The sequence below is a fragment of the Globicephala melas genome, chromosome 11 (genome assembly GCF_963455315.2).
Source record: "Globicephala melas chromosome 11, mGloMel1.2, whole genome shotgun sequence".
NCBI classification, from domain to species: Eukaryota; Metazoa; Chordata; class Mammalia; order Artiodactyla; family Delphinidae; genus Globicephala; species Globicephala melas.
In genome coordinates, this window is record NC_083324.2 from 36,422,433 (window position 1) to 36,443,347 (window position 20,915).

At 44.2% G+C, this 20,915-nt stretch overlaps 1 protein-coding gene across 2 annotated transcripts in view; it reads left to right on the forward strand.

Annotated features, from left to right (window-relative positions):
- The first annotated feature begins 10,915 nt into the window (after positions 1-10,915).
- The window catches only part of WDR82 (WD repeat domain 82), a 30,518-nt gene continuing 20,518 nt past the window's right edge, over positions 10,916-20,915 (forward strand). Inside the window, exons 1-3 of one of the 2 annotated variants that reach the window (XM_070046631.1) lie at positions 10,916-11,372; positions 15,426-15,523; positions 18,283-18,349. In XM_070046631.1, the coding sequence (XP_069902732.1) occupies positions 11,212-11,372; positions 15,426-15,523; positions 18,283-18,349 (326 nt within the window). In that variant the 5' untranslated portion in view covers positions 10,916-11,211. The remainder of the gene's footprint in view (positions 11,373-15,425; positions 15,524-18,282; positions 18,350-20,915) is intronic. The other variant, XM_030867350.3, reaches the window with a different exon arrangement.

Here is a 20,915-nt window from a genome sequence, read left to right on the forward strand (position 1 = left end):
GGGGTGATTTGCTACAAGGGAGTGCAGGATGTAATTCACACAATGTTAAAGAGTGATAGGTTAGCTTTGTGAAGTACAAATCTAGTTACAGACACTACAAGATTAGTAACAGTTAAAATAAAACTAGGAGTGATTAACTCTTTCAGGCCAGGTTATGTTTCTTTTCTAGCCTGTTCACTGTTCCCTTCATTTTCTTTGTTCTTAGGAGAGGGAAACTTCATTTCTATTTTTGCTGCAACAGCATCCGTCTTGGGTTTCTGTGGCGGGGCAGATTTTTCTTCCATCAGTTCACGTGTCTTCTGGCTAGGGTCTCCCTCCTTTACTGCATTTTAATTATGACTGGACAGAGACAAATGATAGTAAGAATTCAGGACCAGCAGGGGATGTAATGTTGATATAAAACCAAAAATAAAAATAGTGAATATTGGGGCTTCCCTGGTGGCACCGTTGTTGAGAGTCCGCCTGCAGATGCAGGGGACGCGGGTTCGTGCCCCGGTCCGGGAGGATCCCACATGCCGCGGAGTGGCTGGGCCCGTGAGCCATGGCCGCTGAGCCTGTGCGTCTGGAGCCTGCGCTCCGCAACGGGAGAGGCCACAACAGTGAGAGGCCCGTGTACCGCAAAAAAAAAAAAAAAAAAGTAGTGAATATGAATGTGTTCAGACTTTTCTTCAGTAAGGTGAACTCAGTTTGGTTACTTTAATCTGAAAAGTATTGTGAGTTATTATAGTGCCTTCATAACAGAACCTGTAAAAAGTTCTGCCACCTTAAAATCCACTGTGAAAATTACAAAGTGATTTTTAAAAAATGTTTTTTAAATTTATTTATGGCATGCGGGAACCTTAGTTCCCCATCCAGGGATCGAACCCATGCACCCTGCAGTGGATGTGCGGCGTCTTAACCGCTGGACCACCAGGCAAGTCCCTGATTATTTTTTTTTTTTTTTTTTAATGAAACACCTGAGATAAGTCAGAGGATGTCAGTCATCAACTCCAAACTGGAGACAGTGGCCTTCCCGGGGCGGGGTGCTCCTGGTCTCCGTGGCCTCCCTCCCCTTGTCCTTGACATCCTGGACCTGGGGACTCAGTGCTCTCTTCCTTACCATTCAGCCCCTGATGGCTCACAGAGGCATGGAAGAACTCCCTTGGGGGGCTGCCAGAGTCATCTCTGAAGTGAGCTTTTAGGAGCCCCCTCTCTCACCTCCCACTCCCCCACCCCACCTTTGTCTCTGTAAGCCTGGACGCTTTTCCAGGACAGGCCCAAGGTGGGGTGCTCAGGGGACCCAGAGCTCTAGTGAAGGAAGATGTCGGTGGAGGGTTGCTCAGCGGGAGGGAGAAGGTCAGGCAGTCTGGAGGCGGGGTGGAGTGAAGCTGTCCTAAGTAAAGGCTTTAAAACACCCTAGAGCTATTTTTCTTGGGAGGAGGGGTGGAGGAGAATACAAACAAGCACCAGGAAGCCGCTCAGCTGTGACTGATGAGGGTTAAGAAAGCAAGGGAGGTCGGAGTGGCAGAAAGGGTTTTTAAGCCTTTTGAAACAGTTTTATAGTATTAGAGGCAGTGGCTTTAGGCAGTTCTTCCTGGCTGTGGGCAGTCCAGGCTTATCAGGGAAGATTCCATCCCGTCCTACCAGAACAAGAAGGCATTGTTTACCAACAATGGACTTTGTTAAATGTGAAGATTGTCTACCCTTTGCCCTGGAAACAGAGCTGGCGCTTTCCAGTTTAGAAGCAGAGTGTGAATCCAGACTCAAATCGCTTCCTAACTGCATGACCTTGGGAAAGTTACTTAACCTCTCAGTCTTCATCATTAAAATGGAGTTAAGAACATTAAATAAATGATGTGTTTAAAGCACACATAAAGGGACTTCCCTGGCGGTCCAGTGGATAAGACTCCACGCTTCCACTGAAGGGGACCCGGGTTTGATCTCTGGTCGGGGAGCTGAGATTCCCACAAGCTGTGTGGTGTGGCCAAAAATAAAAATAATAATAAAAATAAAATAAAGTACACGTAGAAAGGCTCACAGTTGTGGCTGGGCCAGCTTCACAGGTGTGTGAACTGCGTAGTCACACAGAGAACCAAGGTCAGAAAGGTCCTGCACTTGGCTGAATATTCTGCTGTTGCTGTCTTGCAATTCTTAACAATTTGTTGAGGAGGAATTTGTAAATTCTTAAGAATTTGTTTTATTTTGTACTGGGTCTGCAAATTATGTAGTTGGTCCTGCTACCAGGGAAAGATGCTGTCCTTTCAACCAGGCCTCCTGGTCCTGGAGTTTCAGGACCTCTCTGAGAAATTCCAGACACTAGGAGAGCCGTGCTACACCCTGGGAGAGGCAGAGGTGGCACTGTAGTTCCCGGGCAGGACTGAGGCTGTAATGAGAAAGTTTGAGGCCCCTTCTATGACAGGCATGTCCTGGTCGCTTGGCCCAGAAGAGCTCTTTATCAAGGGGCGTCGAAACCCTAGGCTTGGCTGGCTAACTCAGTATCTTAAGGACACACTTTGAGTCCTACACAGGCTGATTCCTTGGGGAAAGTGAGCACAGTATGTAATTCAGGAGTGGTACAGGCTGCATGAATTAGATGAAATCAGCCATGGGTTCCTTGCAAAAAAAAAATAATTTTTTTAATTAAAAAAATCAAATGTTCTAATCTTTTAAAATTCTTTTGGGACTTCCCTGGTGGCGCAGTGGTTAAGAATGCACCTGCCAATGCAGTGGACACAGGTGAGAGCCCTTGTCTGGGAAAATCCCATAGGCCTCAGAGCAACTAAGCCCGTGTGCCACAACTACTGAGCCTGCGTTCTAGAGCCCCTGAGCCACAACTGCTGAGCCCGCATGCCACAACTACTGAAGCCCGCACACCCAGAGCCCATGCTCCGCAACAAGAGAAGCCACCACAATGAGAAGCCCACGCACCACAATGAAGAGTAGTCCCCGCACTCGCCACAACTAGAGAAAGTCCATGCACAGCAATGAAGACCTAACACAGCCAAAAATAAGTTAATTAATAAATTAATATTTTTAATTTTTTTTTTTTTTTTTTTTTGCTGTACGCGGGCCTCTCACTGTCGCGGCCTCTCCTGTCGCGGAGCACAGGCTCTGGATGCACAGGCCCAGAGGCCACGGCTCATGGGCCCAGCTGCTCCGCAGCACATGGGATCCTCCCGGACCAGGGCACGAACCCACGTCCCCTGCGTCGGCAGGCGGACTCTCAACCACTGCACCACCAGGGAAGCCCTAATTTTTTTAATTTTTAAAAAAATTTTTTTTTAATTTTAATCCTTTTATGCATATATTAATTCCATCATCAGAAGGAAAAAAAAACAGAAACCAAAAAAGCCAAGAAACTAACATAAAAAATAGAAATATGTTTCAATAAATAAAACCTTGCTGAGGATGCCTATAACTCCATAGAAGAGGTTTTTGTAATTTCCGTTTGATGTAAAATGTTACCTCTGCTCATGGCCACCGTTTATTTCCTCTTGGTGGTAAGTGAAATGAAGCATTCATTTAGCAAGTCAAGCAATTTGTCAGGTAAGGAGTGATTACATGTGAACTGGCAATTGAAACATGCTATACAAAATTACCAAGGGTTGGGATTGTGTTCCAACATTCTGTTTTCCCACTTCGGCAATTAAGCTCACACACACACAGCCTTCCCAAAGAAAAGAGTCATCTGACTCTGGTTACTGTGAGGGCTTGTGTAAAAAGTTGAGGGGGTAGCAGAAAACCACCCCAAAATGTGCTACTTTCACATGTGGATTGTTCTGAGTTGAAGGCAATTAAGACCCAGCAGACTCAAGAAAAGCTTTTTACCTCTCCCTTAACTGCCTAAGAGAATTTAGATAGGGAACCTGTACCAGAAAGAGAGAGATAATTTTTTATATCAGAAAGACTTACCTGTGTGGCATGACAAGCTTTGTTTACCAGACATTTGCTCTTCTCATCTTCCTGTGAATTGTCTTCCTCCCCTTTGAAGCCCCAGACCACTTCCCCCTTCTTAGCTCAGGATGGTATATAAGCCTTAATTACCTGACTGCCTTTGAGTCTGTCTTTGTGGGGCTGCTGTACATACTTAGGTAATTGAATGTGATACTTACTTACTCTGTCTTATGTCAATGTAATTATTAGACCAGCCGATGAACCTAGAAGGGAGGAAGGGAAAATTTTTCCTCCCAAACAAATTTATTCAACCTCCAGGGAAGCCCCACTGGGCATTCTAACTCAGAAATTTATCTCAAAGAATTGGAATTCGTAAGGAGTCCTCAGTTTTGGAAAGAAGATATATTGTTTAGGTCACTTTAAACTGCAGGATGAAATGTAGAAATTTAACAAATGGGCCAATCTCTATTCTATTATGGTAATCAGTTCACATTTTTGTATAAGTGTATCAGATCATTCTGTTGTACACCTTAAACTTGACACAATGTTATGTCAATTATCTCAATAAAGCTGGAAATAAAAAGAAAACAAAAACCCTATCCAACTAGCTTAAACAATAAGGAAAAATTGTTATTTCATATAACAAGTGATATCAAGGTAGAATGGCTGTATGGTTAGCTGTATAGATCACAAGGACCCTGTGTTAGTGTCCTAGGGCTGTCATAACAAAGTCACACAAACTGGGTGGCTTAAAACAATGGAATTGGGCTTCCCTGGTGGCGCAGTGGTTGAGAGTCTGCCTGCCGATGCAGGGGACACGGGTTCGTGCCCTGGTCCGGGAAGGTCACACATGCCGCGGAGCGGCTGGGCCAGTGAGCCATGGCTGCTAAGCCTGCGCGTCCGGAGCCTCTGCTCCACAGCGGGAGAGGCCACAACAGTGAGAGGCCCGCATACTGCAAAAAAAGAAAAAAAAAATGGAATTTTATTGTCTCACAGTTCTGGAGGCTAGTAGTCCAAAATTAAGTTGTCAGCAGGGCCATGCTCCCTCTGAAACCTGTAGGACAGGCTCCAATCTTTGCTTCCATTGTTACATGGCCATCTTCTTTGTGTCTTTCATCCTACAAGGACACCAATCATACTGGATTTAGGAACCACACTACTCCAGTATGACCTTAACTGATTATATATGCAACAACCCTATTTTCAAATATGGTCACATTCTGGGGTACTGGGGGTAAGGACTTCAATATATCTTTTGGGGGGACACAATTCAACTCATAACATTCCCTGTCCATCTTTCTGCTCTGCTATTCTCAACCTGCTGATACCTTTAGGCTGCTCTCTTCATGGTCCAGCCTGGCTATAGCACTCCCAGGCATCACATCCAGCACAACAGTGTCTTTCAGATGAAGAGGGAGCATCTTTTCCTTTTACCTCTTTTAGAAGCAAAGAAATCTTTCCAAGACCCCTCCCCCAGCAGACTTGCTCTCATGTCTCATTAGCAAAAAGTTCATCATATGTGCATGCCTGATACCATCACTAGGAAGAGGAACAAGACCACTCATCGTGATTGACTTGGACCAGCAGTTCTCAGATTTGAACCTGTATCAGCATCACCTGGAGAGCTTGTTATAACACATTGCTGGGCCCTATCCCCAAAGCTTCTGGGTCAGTAGGTCTAGTGTGAGGTCTGAGAATCTGAATTTTTAAAAAATTTTATTGAATTATAGTTGATTTACAATGTTGTGTTAATTTCTGTTGTACAGCAAAGTGATTCAGATATGTGTGTGTGTGTGTGTGTGTGTGTGTATAAACTTCTTTTTAATATTCTTTTCCATTATGGTTTATCACAGGATATTGAATATTGAGAATCTGAATTTTTGATGATTGGAACTCTTCAGGTGAGACTGCTGCTGCTGGTCCTGGGACCACACTTTGAGAACCAGTGGTTTAGACTAATCAGGTTTTATCTCAGAGGTCTGGGCTTAACTCTTGGGAAAAGCATTGCCACTCAGAGAAGGGAGGATATCTTGGACAAAATCAAGATTCATCAGAAAGGAACAAGAGGAGAAAACTGTTGGTTAGGCAACCAGTAGTGTCTGCCATACAGTGGCCAAAGGACAGGCAGAAAGAGAGTAGGAATGTGTCCAGACAGGTGGGAAGAAAGTCAGAATGGAATGATGCCAAGGGAAGCATGGAGAAAAGATTCAGGGAGAGAATGATCAAGACTGTTAATGACACAGATAGGGTCAGGAAGGAAAGCACTGAAAAGTGACCACTGGATTGGACAACCAGAAGATCTTTACTGATCTTAGCAAGAGCAATTTTATTTTGTAGACAGCACATGAGAACAATTATACAAAATACGAAGTTATTTATATATCATTATCTGCCACTGATGCCAAGTGCTAGAGCTAATTCCTAGCATTGGGATTGGTTTTCCTGGAATCCAGGTAACTAGGTGACTGATAAGAGGAGGCAATGGGGTTTTGATTTATTGCTGAACAGTAAAGTTTACTGAGACAGAACCCAGTGTTCTGAGCTCAAGTTCAAACACAGCCACATCCTGAGACCTAAGTTAGAGACAGACAAGAGGTCATGATTATGGGACAAATGTTTGCATATCCTCATCTATTTGCTGGTCCACACATGTCTCCACATACGTTCAGATATGTCTACTTACCCAATCAATTCCCACCTCCTCCTCTCTATCTCGGCACATTTACTGTCTAGCTTTGTAAGCAACTGTCTGCAGGAAGCAACTCTGTGCAGGAAGCAACTCTTTGCGGGAGGCTTTTTGTCTTGTCACTTTAGCAAAACTATATTTTAACTAACCTTTACACCAGGTGCCTCCCATGCTTAACTAGCCTCCAGCCCAAACATACCTTTTAAGTCTTTTGATCACACAATGCCTTGCCTAATCTATTGACTCTTTTCTTAGGTTAAAGAAGTAGAAATGGGGCTTCCCTGGTGGCGCAGTGGTTGAGAATCTGCCTGCCACTGCAGGGGACATGGGTTCGAGACCTGGTCCGGGGAGATCCCACGTGCCATGGAGCAACTAGGCCCGTGAGCCACAACTACTGAGCCTGCGCGTCTGGAGCCTGTGCTCCCAACAAGAGAGGCCGCGATAGTGAGAGGCCCACGCACCGTGATGAAGATGGCCTCCACTTGCCGCAACTAGAGAAAGCCCTTGCACAGAAAAGACCTAACACAGCCATAAATAAATAAATAAATAAATAAATAAATAAAATTAAAAAAAAAAAAGAAGTAGAAATGAAGAATAATGTACAGATGACTAGATCTTTTCCCCAGCCTTCCCTTCAGTAATCCTGCAAGCAAACTACATGAACAAGATAGCATCTAAAAGGGGACTTCACTGGCATCCAGTGGTTAAGACTCCACGCTTCCACTGCAGGGAGCACGGGTTTGATCCCTGGTCCGGGATTTAAGATCTCTAGTCATGAAACTAAGATCCCGCATCCACATGGCATGGCCAAAAAAAAGATAGCATCTAAAGGAAGATCATGGGGAGTCTGCACACAGCGGAAAGTGACAAAGAATCTGACCCCCTACCTTAATGATGAACTGAGATTATTTCCCGTTTTTCTCTTTAAAAACTTTCATTGCCTAGGGACTTCCCTGGTGGCACAGTTGTTAAGAATCTGCCTGCCAATGCAGGGGACATGGGTTCGAGCCCTGGTCCGGGAAGATCCCACATGCTGCGGAGCAACTAAGCCCGTGCACCACAACTACTGAGCCTGTGCTCTAGAGTCCGCGTGCCACAACTACTGAGCCTGCACTCTAGGGCCTGTGAGCCACAACTACTGAAGCCCGCGTGCCTAGAGGCCATGCTCCACAACAGCAGATGCCACCGCAATGAGAAGCCTGCGCACCGCACTGAAGAGTAGCCCCTGATGGCTGCCCACGTGCAGCAACAAAGACACGATGCAGCCAAAAATAAATTAATTAAATAAATAAATTTTTAAAAAAAGGAAAGGAAATATAAAAAATTAAGGCTGATGCTCTTTAAGGCAATATGATTCACTTCTGACTGCAGTTGTCCCCTCTGTCCACCCCCCACTGGAGCCAGCCTTTCTGGGTCACTATTTATTTATTTATTTGGCTGCGTCGGGTCTTAGTTGTGGCACGCAGGATCTTCGTTGCAGCATGTAGGATCTTTCGTTGTGGCATGCGTGCTTCTCTCTAGTTGTGGCGTGCAGAATCCACAGCGTGCAGGCTCAGTAGCCTTGCGGCATGTGGGATCTTAGTTCACTGACCAGGGATCAAACCCGCATCCCCTGCGTTGGAAGGTGGATTCTTAACCGCTGGACCAACAGGGAAGTCCTTCTGGGTCACTTTTTAAAGTCCAGCCTGTAAGGCGCTGTTGGATTGGAAGCCAGGAGAGCCCCACTGTAACAGGCAGGGAGCCAGGCTAGGAATGTGAAACAGTGAGAATGTGAAAAAGGCTGAGCCATTTCAGGGTGCTCTTAAAATATGAAAAAATGACTTTTTCCATTCCAAAAATAATTCAGGAAGTCAAGTCTTGGGAGGAAGCTTCAGTCTAACAGTGAAATCTGGGAAAGGTACAGGAAGTACACAACTTGAAAGATATATTGCAAAGATTTCTTTTGCCTTACAACATTCAGCAGACTATGGCTGTTTCTGTGATTATTTTTATAGATTAAGAGGGCCCAAAAAATAGTATCTCACTGGGTACATTCATCTTCCCAACCATTCTAAGACATGGCACCAGATCTGTCTTTGTTGCTGTCAAACCATTCAAAGCAGACTCTACATTAGCCTTTCTAGCCTGTGAAATAAAAAAAGCAGGAATTGCAGGGAAGTTTGTGCTCTGGGGGGCACAGAGGACTTTTCTTCCACTGCTTTGTAATTTGGAAAGTTGCCATGCATTCGGGTTCCACTCAAACAAGCTTTTTCCAGACCCCAGAACAAATCGTAGCCAGAAGCTCTGCTCTTTGTCAGGAGGCAATTGCAGCCCAGACTTAGCCAGGATCTTGCCCTCTACTCTCAGAGAACAAGTTCACTTTATGTGCAGGGATCCTGGTTCTTCTTTTACCTGGGGATGGGACATAGCCCCTGGTTCTTTCCAGAAAGCCCCCAACTGTCCTGAGGTTTCTGTTTTGTTTTGTTTTGGTTTGGTTTTTAATAAATTTATTTTATTTATTTATTTTTGGCTGCATTTGGTCTTCGTTGCTGCGCGTGGGCTTTCTCTAGCTGCGGCGAATGGGGAGCTACTCTTCGTTGTGGTGTGCAGGCTTCTCATTGCAGTGGCTTCTCTTGTTGCGGAGCACAGGCTCTAGGCACATGGGCTTCAGTAGCTGTGGTGCGTGGCCTTAGTTGCTCCGAGGCATGGGGGATCTTCCCGGACCAGGGCTCGAACTCATGTCCCCTGCATTGGCAGGAGGATTCTTAACCACTGCGCCACCAGGGAAGCCCAAGGTTTCTGTTTTGCTTTCATCATTGTCCAGGTTATATCTGATCTCTGGATATCACTTCTTCCTAGTATCAGTGATTGAAATGTTTCAGTCTTTCCTCTTCCCCTTTCCTTCTCTTTAGCCACTGTAGTTTAGTGAAGCAAAATAAATAGGCCTCTGTCTCCATTGTTGGAGACCCAGGCAATTAAACGTTTGAGGGGCTGCACACAAGTTAGAGATCTATGAACCCTCGTAGGAAGTTAAAGCCAAGGCGCATGGTACCTATTTTGTGATCAGATATTGTTTTCCTTTGTTAGAGATCAACTTTCCTTCCTTTTAAGGCAAAGAATGCCTTATGGGAACCATCACAACAATCCCGATGACTACAAAGAGGATAATGCAACTGTTCTATATCTTGAATGTGGTGGTTCCACAACTGTATGGAGATTTTAAAACTCATAAAACTATCTCTGAGAAAGGCCGATTTTTACTATACATAAATCATACCTCAATGGAGAACACCAACAACAATCTGGTTTAAGTAACATGCAAAAATGTGTAAGATACAATGCTAAAGCAGGGGGGAAAATGACAGCATCTACAGCTTATGTTGATATATGAATAAGGAGGAGGATATCAGGAGAATTTAAAACTGTGCTTTGTTGAATAAGGAGATAATTTTCCCTTTCAAAAATGTACTTGTGGGCTTCCCTGGTGGCGCAGTGGTTGAGAGTCCGCCTGCCGATGCAGGGGACACGGGTTCATGCCCCAGTCCGGGAAGATCCCACATGCCGTGGAGCGGCTAGGCCCGTGAGCCATGGCCGCTGAGCCTGCGCGTCCGGAGCCTGTGCTCCGCAACGGGAGAGGCCACAACAGTGAGAGGCCCGCGCACCGCAAAAAAAAAAAAAAAAATTTACTTGTAATTGATGCTATGAGTTTTTTGAGCTGTAAATATGGTTTAAAACTTAAAGATGAGTGTTCATAAAATGTGTGGAGCTGAACACTTAAAATTAGTTCATTTTATGCACTTTATATTATATATCAATTACAAAGTTTTTAAAGAAGGCTTAAAGAAAAGTTGCGGGTGGTGGTCACAAGAGTGTACATCCACATGAAAAAAAAATTCACCCAAATGAAAAAAAATTCATCCACTTAAAATTTATTCAGTCTACCGTATAGTACACCTTAATTTAAAAAATACATAAATTTAAGTCTTCTGGCGATGTGGTGGACACGCGGTCAAAGCCCGACGGTGATGACTCATACCCAGAACAGGCCTCCTGGAGCGCAGCCCACCCCCGCAGTACCTGCTCTCGCTCTGCCTGCGACCGGGGAGCCTGCAGGGGGCACCCGAGTCTCTCGGGGGAGTTGCGGCCCCGCACAAAGACCCGCGGCTCCCGGGAACCCAGGGCCTTGGGGCCCAAGGCGGGGAAGGACGTGGGAATCCCCGCCCCTCCCGCCCCCCAGCGGGTCGGGGAATCGCCGCCTCTGGCCACCCAGCCACACCACTCCCCGCCGGCCGCGCTGACGTCACCGCCCCGCCACCCAGCCTCGCTTCGCCGTTCCCGCCCCGCCCCCTTTCCCGGCTGGCGCCGCGGTGAGGCTCCTCGCCCTCGACTTCTGCCTGTCGCCCCAAGATGGCGGACACAATGAGCCGGTGCCGCGCCGGTTGGCCCTGAGGCGACCGTGAGGAGGACCGGTCTGCGAGACCCCATAGTCCCGGCAGAAGAGTGTTGCACAAGCAGGAGGAGGAAGCGGAGGAGGCGGCCCGACTGTCGGCCGCTCTCCAGCCCGCCGCCGGCGCGGCGCCCGCCCCGCCCGGGTCGGCCCCTCGGCAGCCCGCCCGTTCGCCGGGCTCCGCCCCGGCTCTGCGCCGCCGCCGCCGCCACCAGCAGCCGCCGCCATGAAGCTGACCGACAGCGTGCTGCGGAGCTTCCGCGTCGCCAAGGTGTTCCGCGAGAACTCGGACAAGATTAACTGCTTCGACTTCAGCCCCAACGGCGAGACGGTCATCTCGAGCAGCGACGACGACTCCATCGTGCTCTATGACTGCCAGGAGGGCAAGTGAGTGCACCGGTGGCCTTGGGCCCGGGTCTGAGTCCCTCCCGCCCTCCCTGTCGTGGCCCTGCGCTCCCCCCGCGGCCCGCCCTCTAACCCGGTCTGGCCCGCGGCCTGTATTGCACACGCTCCCGCTGGGGCCGCGTCCCCTCAGAAGCCGTCCGGGAGACCATTTTTTTTTTCTTTTAAAATAACGATAGCAATAACAGTAATCATATATTTGTTTTGTCTGCCTTCGGTCTCCTCACAGAGAGCCTTAGCATCTCTGACCAAACCACACCTTGACCTTGACCTTTAAACGCAGGGTCCGCCCACCGCTGCCCCAGCTGGTAGCTTTAACGCTCCTCTGACTCCGTCGAAGGTGCCAGTCGGCTGTGGCCCCCGCGCAGAACCACAGAGGCTGCTCTGCTGCTTCGTTCAGCAGCGGCAGCTCGCTCTCTCTGCCCTCTGCTCGGTCACCTCGATTCAGCCCTGGCACTTCACCCGACCCCTGCCCCTCAGCTTCCCGCCGCCCTTCTGCCGGAAGGCCGCGTGGGTTGCAAGTTGTTAGCTGTAAGGATTTATTTGTTGCCTCTTTGGGCCCCCTGACATTTCCTTTATGGTCCAAATCATTCTCTTGCTCCCTCAGTCCTGATGCCCATGTTTATAGTTAACTTTTTACCTGCATCCAAAACTTTTCCTTTTTGCCAGACACACCTGGCTGTCGCATCCCAACCTGAATGTGAACCTCCTAGTAGAACAAAGAAAGCATCGTCTGACAATTTCGTGTTTCTTCTTATACTTTTTTAAAAAATTATACTTTATGGTCCTCTTGGACTTATCATAATTCCGAGTCTGATCATGACATTTCTAGGTTGTCCCAAGTCCTATGGAGACTCACCACACCTGTATCTCTGCAAGATCTTAAAAGCACAGCTTTTTGCCTTTTTCCCTGGGGACCTGTCAGCTTCCCCTCACCCCCGCCCCAGACTTGCTTTCTCCAAATCCTTGCTAAATTGTGATCTTCTTTTTAAATCCTTGGGTTTTTCTTTACCTTCTCCAGCTGTTCCTTTTGTCTGTTTTGCTTAAACCAATGTTTTCTATAAACTTTCTTTTGGAACTTGTCTCTTCATTTGTGAATTTGGTTATCTGAAGTAATGCTGTATTGGTCTGGGCTATATTGTTCTGCCCAATTTTTTCCCATTTGGGCTGTGGAAAAAGTATTATGTAACTGGCTCTGGATCTGCTTGCGGTATGTGGAAGAGTGGCCTATAGTGGTGGTCCTGAGGGAAGAGAGAATTGTTAGCTGGACTGATGCTGAGAGATGTGAGTCAATGTTATTCATTTCATAGATGGGTTTTGGTCCAGGTCCGGCCACTTGCATTAGCCTGGAATAGAAAGTAACGTATAAAGCTAGGATGGAGATTGGGGTTGTGGGGTACTGGAGCTAGAAGTAAATTGAAGCTGACTTGCTTGAAATGTTTAGTGCTTGTGCACAGATTAGAACTTCTCCCTGGATGAATTTGAGGATGGAGATGTATATCCTCATTCAAAGAAAATGAAGGTTGTGGCAGCATTTCTTCACAGTTTCTCTCCAAATACTGCTTAATTTCTGCGGTTGGTAGGAATGACATTGACTTGAAGGCTGTCTTGTTAAAAGTAAAATGTTAATTTTATAACATAATGCAGTTTATTCATTCATGTAGCATTTTTACATAATTACAAACTTGCAGAAAAGTTACATCATTGTTTCAAAGAACTCCAGGACCCAATAATTGGTTATATTTTGCTCTGTTTGCTTTGTCATTCTCTGTAGATACTCTCTCTCACACACACACACACACACACACACACGCACAATTTTTTCTTTCCCTGAGCCATTAGAGAGTAATTTGAAGGTATCAAGCCCCTTTATCCTAAACACTTCAGCATGGATTTCCTAAGCACAAGGACGTTTTCTTAGGTAACCAGAGTACAGTTATCCAAATTAGGGAATTTAACATTGATACAATAGTATACAGCACGCTCTTTAAAATATTCGTATGGATTAATTGTGACCTTGTTTCATTGTGATCTGTGATCAGAGAGCAACCTGATAGGAGACCTGGGTTCTAGTTTGGCCTTGTGACCAGGTATGTGACATTGGTCAGATCACTTCGCTGGCCTCTAGGAATCTGTGATCCTAAGTGGTAATGTGAAGAAAAAATTTGCCACTAGTGTAGGTCAAACCAACATTGGAAGAAAATAACATTTTCTTGGAAGGCACAGTATCTTTATTAGATGGTACTAATGTTGGGAGTTTGAAAATGGCTAAAATAAGATTCTTTATGCTTAATATTTTCCATGTGTACTGTTCACTTAAACTTTCTTTGTAATAGAGTTCATCCACTGAGTGATTTTTTTAATTTTAATTTTTTGGCTGCACTACATAGCATGTGGGATCTTAGTTCCCCAACCAGGGATCAAACCTGCAGTCCCTGCATACAGAGTCTTAACCACTGGGCCTCCAGGGAAGTCCCGAGTGTTTTGTTTTTTTTTTTTTTTTTAATTTGAAAGTATACAAAGGATATTATCTGTGGTAGGTGATGCGAATTATTCAGAGAGAAGGATTTAATATTATTTATTCGTACCTGATCACCAGAATCATAGTTTGTGCAGAGAAGCTTACCACAATATTCGTGAAAGAATGTTATGCATAAGCTCTGTAAGATCCTCTGAAATGGATGCATTAGGATCTTGCTTTCAAACTAGGAAATGATATGAGGTAAAAGATTTATGTTATTAAGAACAAAATCTCAGGTTAATACTATGGATATATTTGAAACAAATAGGCCGTATATAAGTGGAACTGAAAATTTTCCTTTAACATTGGTTCTTCAGGCTCTGTCTTCATTATTGTAGGGTAAATACTGAGATAAGTAAGCTTCTGTTTCCATTGGTAGGAGCAAAGTCAACTATCTTTTGAGAGCAAGCACACATTCACACGCACGTTCACTCACTCACTGGTTACCACACAGTAACTACATGGCAGAACCCAGGGTGGTGGACTTAACAAGGTAGCATTTGAGCTGTTCTTTTTGTTTAGTTGATCTTTCAGTAAAGGTAAAAATGTGGAAAATTAAGTGCATTTGGAGTGAGAAGTCTTGTTTGTAAATAGGTTTAATGTAGGGAAACCCTTGACGTCACAAAAATTGAAAGTGCAAATGATTAAAGTTCCCTGAGTCATCTGATTGTTTAGCATCTAGGTTTCAAGAGGCTTTTACATTGAGAGGGTGAATTTCCTTTTCATAAATTAACTTCTTGATAAACATTAATATAGGATTTATGAAATTCTCCTATACCTAAATGTAGAATATTATGAAGTTTTTGGTTAAATATTTTGCTGAGATCAGTTTCAGCTTGATCTTCAGGGTGCTATAGAAGAAGATAACATTTAAGGAACTTCAACAAATGGACTGATAACCTCTAGCTTAGAAATATGTGAGTTTACATTTAAGTAAAGAGAAAAGAATCAATGACTAGTTTTGTTAGGGAGAGTGAGGTTTGTCTTGTAAAAGGCTCAGTAAGTGCTTTGGACCTGTAAGAGAGGATGGAAATATTAGGTTATATTAGGAAAGGCAGTTTTACATCTGGTTTCGGTTTTGATAAATCATTTCTTCTTAAAGAAAGAGCTTCTTTCCAAGTGAATGGCTTAAGTTCTGGCCTCATTGGTCTGACGTATTCCCATTTTCCTCTTTCTTGGAAGTTATGACTTGTTTTGTGTGTCTTTCTTCCCAAATAGATGTACTTCTTCTCAAAGCTTACTTTTGAACATTGTAGTAAAGGCTGATTTGAGCCCTCAGATTTACTTCCACTTCCTAACTTCGGCATTTGGTATCCAGAGGTGAAAACCTGTTGCACTTGATTGATTCTGTTTGTTTCCACCCTTTTGGAAGAAATTCTGTTTCTTTTCAGTGTTAGAGGTTACCAAGAATCTTCACCCTTCCCACATCATTCAAGTGCTTCTCTTTATATGAAGATCCTAGATTTTGGTGATGGAGGATTTTGATGGTTTTCTTTCTCTGTCCATTTCCTCATCAGACCAAAGAGAACCCTGTACAGTAAGAAATACGGCGTGGACCTCATCAGATACACTCATGCAGCAAACACAGTCGTTTACAGCTCTAACAAAATAGACGGTAAGCAAGCCTTCTTTTTAGGAAGTTATGGTCATGGTTTCCTTTGTTAAATTGTTCACGGAATCTTTGTGAGTACTTCTGTTTGGTTATAGTTACTTTAAATTTTCCTATGATGTTAGCTGTGCTGATATTGTTATGACTGAAGGGATGCTGGAAGCAAGCAAGCCATTAGTACTTTTGAAGGACTTGAAACTGAGTATGAAAGGTCTCCAGTTTAGAGTGGAGAGTGGAAATAGGAAGCCACAAATTGTATTTACGGTTTGAACTTCTTGAAACGAATACTTTTAGAAGAAATAAAAGGAAAGAATACTTGACAGCAAGTGGTAAACAATGCTACCTTCCTGTTCAAAATATATAGATTTGAGAATAGTTTTACAGATGCTTGAGTTATGGTAGTTTAGCAGACCTTAGAAGAGTTTTTGGTGTGTGCCCAACCATTTATGGTCTGTGTCACAAAGGACAGTATACTGATTTTAGTTATCTTTGATTCCAGGGACACTTTTTGATTTGAATTTTATCCCTTTTTCCTTTTATTTATTTATCTTATTTTTTTTGGCCGCACTGCACACATGTGAGATCTTAGTTCCCCAACCAGGGATCAAACCCGCGGCCCCTGCATTGGTAGCATGGAGTCTTAGCCACTGGACCACCAGGGAAGTCTCTCCCTTTTTCCTTTTAAATAAAGTTAATGTCTTTGAAGAATAAAGACTTATTTTTAGAAATTAAACTTGTGAATTTCTTTCTCTAATAAAGGATCTCTGCCTTTACCTGCTTTTCCCCTGGGATAAGTCATTCTCAGTTGACAGATTGTCTTGGAATTGAGCTATAACACTTTCATGTTAGGACTTTTTTTTTTTTTTTTAACTTATCTCACTGATTTGTTGATTGTTTCATTTTTAGCAGTACAATTTTTCTAATGTCATTCAACAAAGATTTCTTAGACCGCTGTTTTGGTTATGCCTATCTCAGAGCAGATGGGTAGAAGTCTTTTTTTTTTTTTTTTAAATGAGACTTTTCTGCCTGTACTTGGTTTTTAGTAAGTATATCGTTTATACTTTTCATGCCTCTATTTCAGAAGTGGTTTTCTAAGTAAGCAGTGCAATTGATGCTTTTGGACAAGAATATAAAACAGGATCTTGAGGAAATATATCTCTGTGATCATCTGAATGAATGGTATATTTCTTCTATTGGGGTATATTTCTTCTGTTGGGGTGTTTTTCTGGGTGATTAAATGAGGATTCTCCAAATATGGTGCAAGATGAGGCAAATGTGTGGCACTTGCAGCTTTGCTGCCAGGCCTCTGCTGTGAGGATGTTGCCTTTCCTGTCTCGAGTGCATCCATCCTGAAGAGTTCCTCCAACGCTCCGTATCATTTTGCCTGATTCCAGGCTGAGGTAGTAGTTTGTACAGTTTGAGGGTCTATGATACCACCCGGTACAGGAGATAACTGTACAGGCCACTGCCTTGCCAGGAACAGCGCGCCAGCTACCGAGTGGGGCGGAGAGGATGGCGACGCCCTGCTCATCTCTGGGAAAACCAGGTAATGGGGAGGAAGTCTTTTTCTGCTTAGGGCAGGTGAGTAGTTCCTAGCAATAGAACAACCAGGAATACTTTATAGTTGTCATTCGAGAACTTTGAACATGTTTTCAAAGAAAACCATATTTAGTTTTGGAACATACAAAGAGTGCCTTTTTCCCTCTCCCAGGTTAAATGCCCTCTTATTAGTACCCCTGTGAACCACTGGGATGACTTGGTGCTTTCAGCCTTTCTGTTTCTGTGTTGTGTTTGCCTCCAGAATGTTCTTTCTATGCTTTCCTTTCTGTATTTTGGCCCCATTTCCTATAACCTTTTTCTCAACAATTGTTTCTTATTCCTAGTCTTTTCAGGGGCATTGTACTTTCCAGTTCTGTTCTTTATGGCACTTCGTTCCCTTCCCACCACCATCATTTTTTGTTTTGCTTTTTCAGAGGAATCATTTGGTTTTTAAGAGTATTTGTCTTATTTGCCCCAAGCACAAATCTCTGTGATTATTTCTTTCTTGGATATTGTCAAATTCTCACTGCTATGACTTGGTATAGTTCATGACTTTGATTTTTAAATGTCTTGTGATCTTTTTAACCTAAATTTTCTCATTTCCTTTGGCCACTTTATAATTCACTTTTCTGCATAAGGGACCATTGGATAGTTGGTTAATTAGAAAAGAAGTAGTAGAACATTAATTCTCTTCCCATTTTATTTAGTTTTAATGTAAATTGTGTATCCAGTTTACATTAAGATGAGGTGAGGGTTGGGTTGACATGCTGTTGGAGAACGCTGGACAAAAGTATCTTATGCCAGAATCCAGCCTGATCCTCAGCTCAGCATGGCTGTTTAATTCTTTGAGTCTATTTCCTCAGTAGCCATATATTTTTCTTTAAGGTTTGCCATTCTGTGGGCATTAAAATTGTTGTGAGTTTTTTTTTTGGGGGGGGGTGCATATTTGCAGGACAAGTTTCATTGTAACTATGCAGAAGCCAAAGATTGGCAGCAATAGTGATTTTAAACATTGCTGTATATGCTGTCAACTTGAGAACTCTGCTTTTGAATTACGTGAAATCTCTAGTCCCGTGAAAAGTAGTTATTCACTATTATTTATTCATACCTTGCTTGGATTATGGAAAACAATGAATTCTTTGACCTTGTCCTTTCAAGATGAAAATGCAAAGTAAATTCCTTTAAAAATAGTAGGATATCATCATGCCTTATTTATCTTCTTACAGATACTATCCGTTACCTGTCCTTGCATGACAACAAATACATCAGATACTTTCCTGGACATAGCAAAAGGTAAGATGCACGTGTTACAGAAGTAGATAGTTCTTTTATCCCTGAGGTTATCCAGAGAATGAAAGAGTGGAGAGATTTTATTAGTGAACTGAAGCTAGTTTCTCACCGCTGTTTGGCATACCTCTTAATCTTCTCTTGTTAACCTTCCCTAAACAGTCAACTCATGATTAATCGAGGTTGTAGAGGCCAGGGGTAGGACTTCATAGATAAACCGAAACCTCAGTTAAAACATTAATAGGAAGAATGTGGATTAAAGATATTCAGTGGAAACCTATGTAGTAAAAATAACATTTGGCATTTAGGGATCCCAAATATCAGACATCCCTTAATGAAAGTACATTTACATGTTTGAGGCCTTCCAGTATAGGTGGCCCCCATTTCAGCATGACCCTGCTCTACATAAATGTGTTCCACATGAAGAGCTTAATGAATATGTAAAAAAAAATTAATAAAATTGTTGGCTTCCCTGGTGGCACAATGGTTAAGAATCCGCCTGCCAATTCAGGGGACACAGGTTCAAGCCCTGGTCTGGGAAGATCCCACATGCCGTGAAGCAGCTAAGCCCGTGCGCCACAACCACTGAGCCTGCACTCTATAGCCTGCGAGTCACAACTGCTGAGCCTGCGTGCCACAACTACTGAAGCTCATGTGCCTAGAGCCCATGCTCCGCAAAACAGAAGTCACCGCAGTGAGAAGTCCGCACACCGCAACAAAGAGTAGCTCCCGCTCACCGCAGCTAAAGAAAGCCCGCATGCAGCAACAAAGACCGAACGCAGCCAAAAATAAATAAATAAATAAATTTATTTTAAAAAAATAATAAAATTTTCCTTTCGTACTTTTTGAAAGTCAAGAAACTTGTTTCCTTATTTTTTTTTAAAGGTATATATTTATTTTTATTTTTTTTGGCTGCGTTGGGTCTTTGCTACGCGCGGGCTGTCTCTATTTGCGGCGCTCGGGGGCTACTCTTCCTTGTGGTGCGCAGGTTTCTCATTGTGGCTTCTCTTGTTGAGGAGCACAGGGTCTAGGCACATGGGCTTCAGTAGTCGCGGTGCATGGGCTGTAGGGCATGAGGGCTTCAGTATTTGTGGTGTGCAAGCTCAGTAGTTGTGGCTTGCAGGCTCTAGAGTGCAGGCTCAGTAGTTGTGGCACATGGGCTTAGTTGCTCCATGGTATGTTGGATCTTCTCAGACCAGGGATCGAATCCGAGTCCCCTGCATTGGCAGGCAGATTCTTAACCACTGAGCCACCAGGGAAGTTCCCCTTATTCTGTTCTGTAATGCAGGTTGCTTCTCTCTGTCTCATCCCAATTCCCCTGTTATTTTTCCTCCAGTTTTTCGAGTTTGGGCTGAATGTTAAACACATTTTCCCTTGGATGATATATTAATCATAGGTGCTTTCCTTTGCAAATGTACAGTAACCCTGTGTAGCTTGGAGTGGTTCAGAGCCCTGACAGGAGGTAGACCAAGAGCACTGTTTTCAGCTGCACTTCTGATTGGGCAAGGGCATTTCTGTGTTGCTGAAGATAAGAGGTGGCAGCTGTTGGTTACTGTGTAGTTCAAAGAATGGCTTGTGACAAGTAGATGTTTTTGCTTGTTTATAGTCAAATTAATGTTCACAAATATACTGTCTGTAATTAAGAGTTGATTGCAGGGCTTCCCTGGTGGCGCAGTGGTTGAGAGTCCGCCTGCCGATGCAGGGGACATGGGTTCGTGCCCCGGTCCGGGAAGATCCCACATGCCGCGGAGCGGCTGGGCCCGTGAGCCATGGCCGCTGAGCCTGCACGTCTGGAGCCTGTGCTCCGCAACGGGAGAGACCACAACAGTGAGAGGCCTGCGTACCGCAAAAAAATAAATAAATAAATAAAAGAGTTGATTGCAGTTGTTTGAAATTCTTTCCAATCTTCCCAGTTGCCCAATCTCTTGACCTCCTGACCTCCTGATTCTTAATAGATGACTTTGTCCCTCCTTTTTTGAGAAAATCAAGGCCATCCAAAATGAGTTCAACTCCTCTTTCACCTAAACTCCTTTCTTCCTTAGAACACTTTCCCTGAGAAAGAAGTAGCCTTTTCTTCTTTGAGAAAACCAACCCCTCTGTTTTTACTTCCGTCTCCTTACTGGACTTTGCTGCCCACAAACTTAGTTGGTCTTCTAAATTTATTTACTTTTATTTATTTTATTTTTGGCTCCGTTGCGTCTTCGTTGCTGCACGTGGGCTTTCTCTAGTTGTGGTGAGCGGGAGCTACTCTTCACTGTGGTGCGCAGGCTTCTTATTGCGATGACGTCTCTTGTTGTGGAGCACGGGCTCTAGGTGCACGGGCTTCAGTAGTTGTGGCACTCTGGGCTCAGTAGTTGTGGCTCACGGGCTCTAGAGCGCAGGCTCAGTAATTGGCGGCACACGGGCTTAGTTGCTCCATGGCATGTGGGATCTTCCCCGGGCTGGGGCTTGAACCCGGCAGGCGGATTCTTAACCACTGCGCCACCAGGGAAGCCCTACTCACCAGGGGAAACCTACTCGGTCTTCTTTATCTTCCTTATGGTCTTCTTTATCTTCCTTATATTAAATTTAT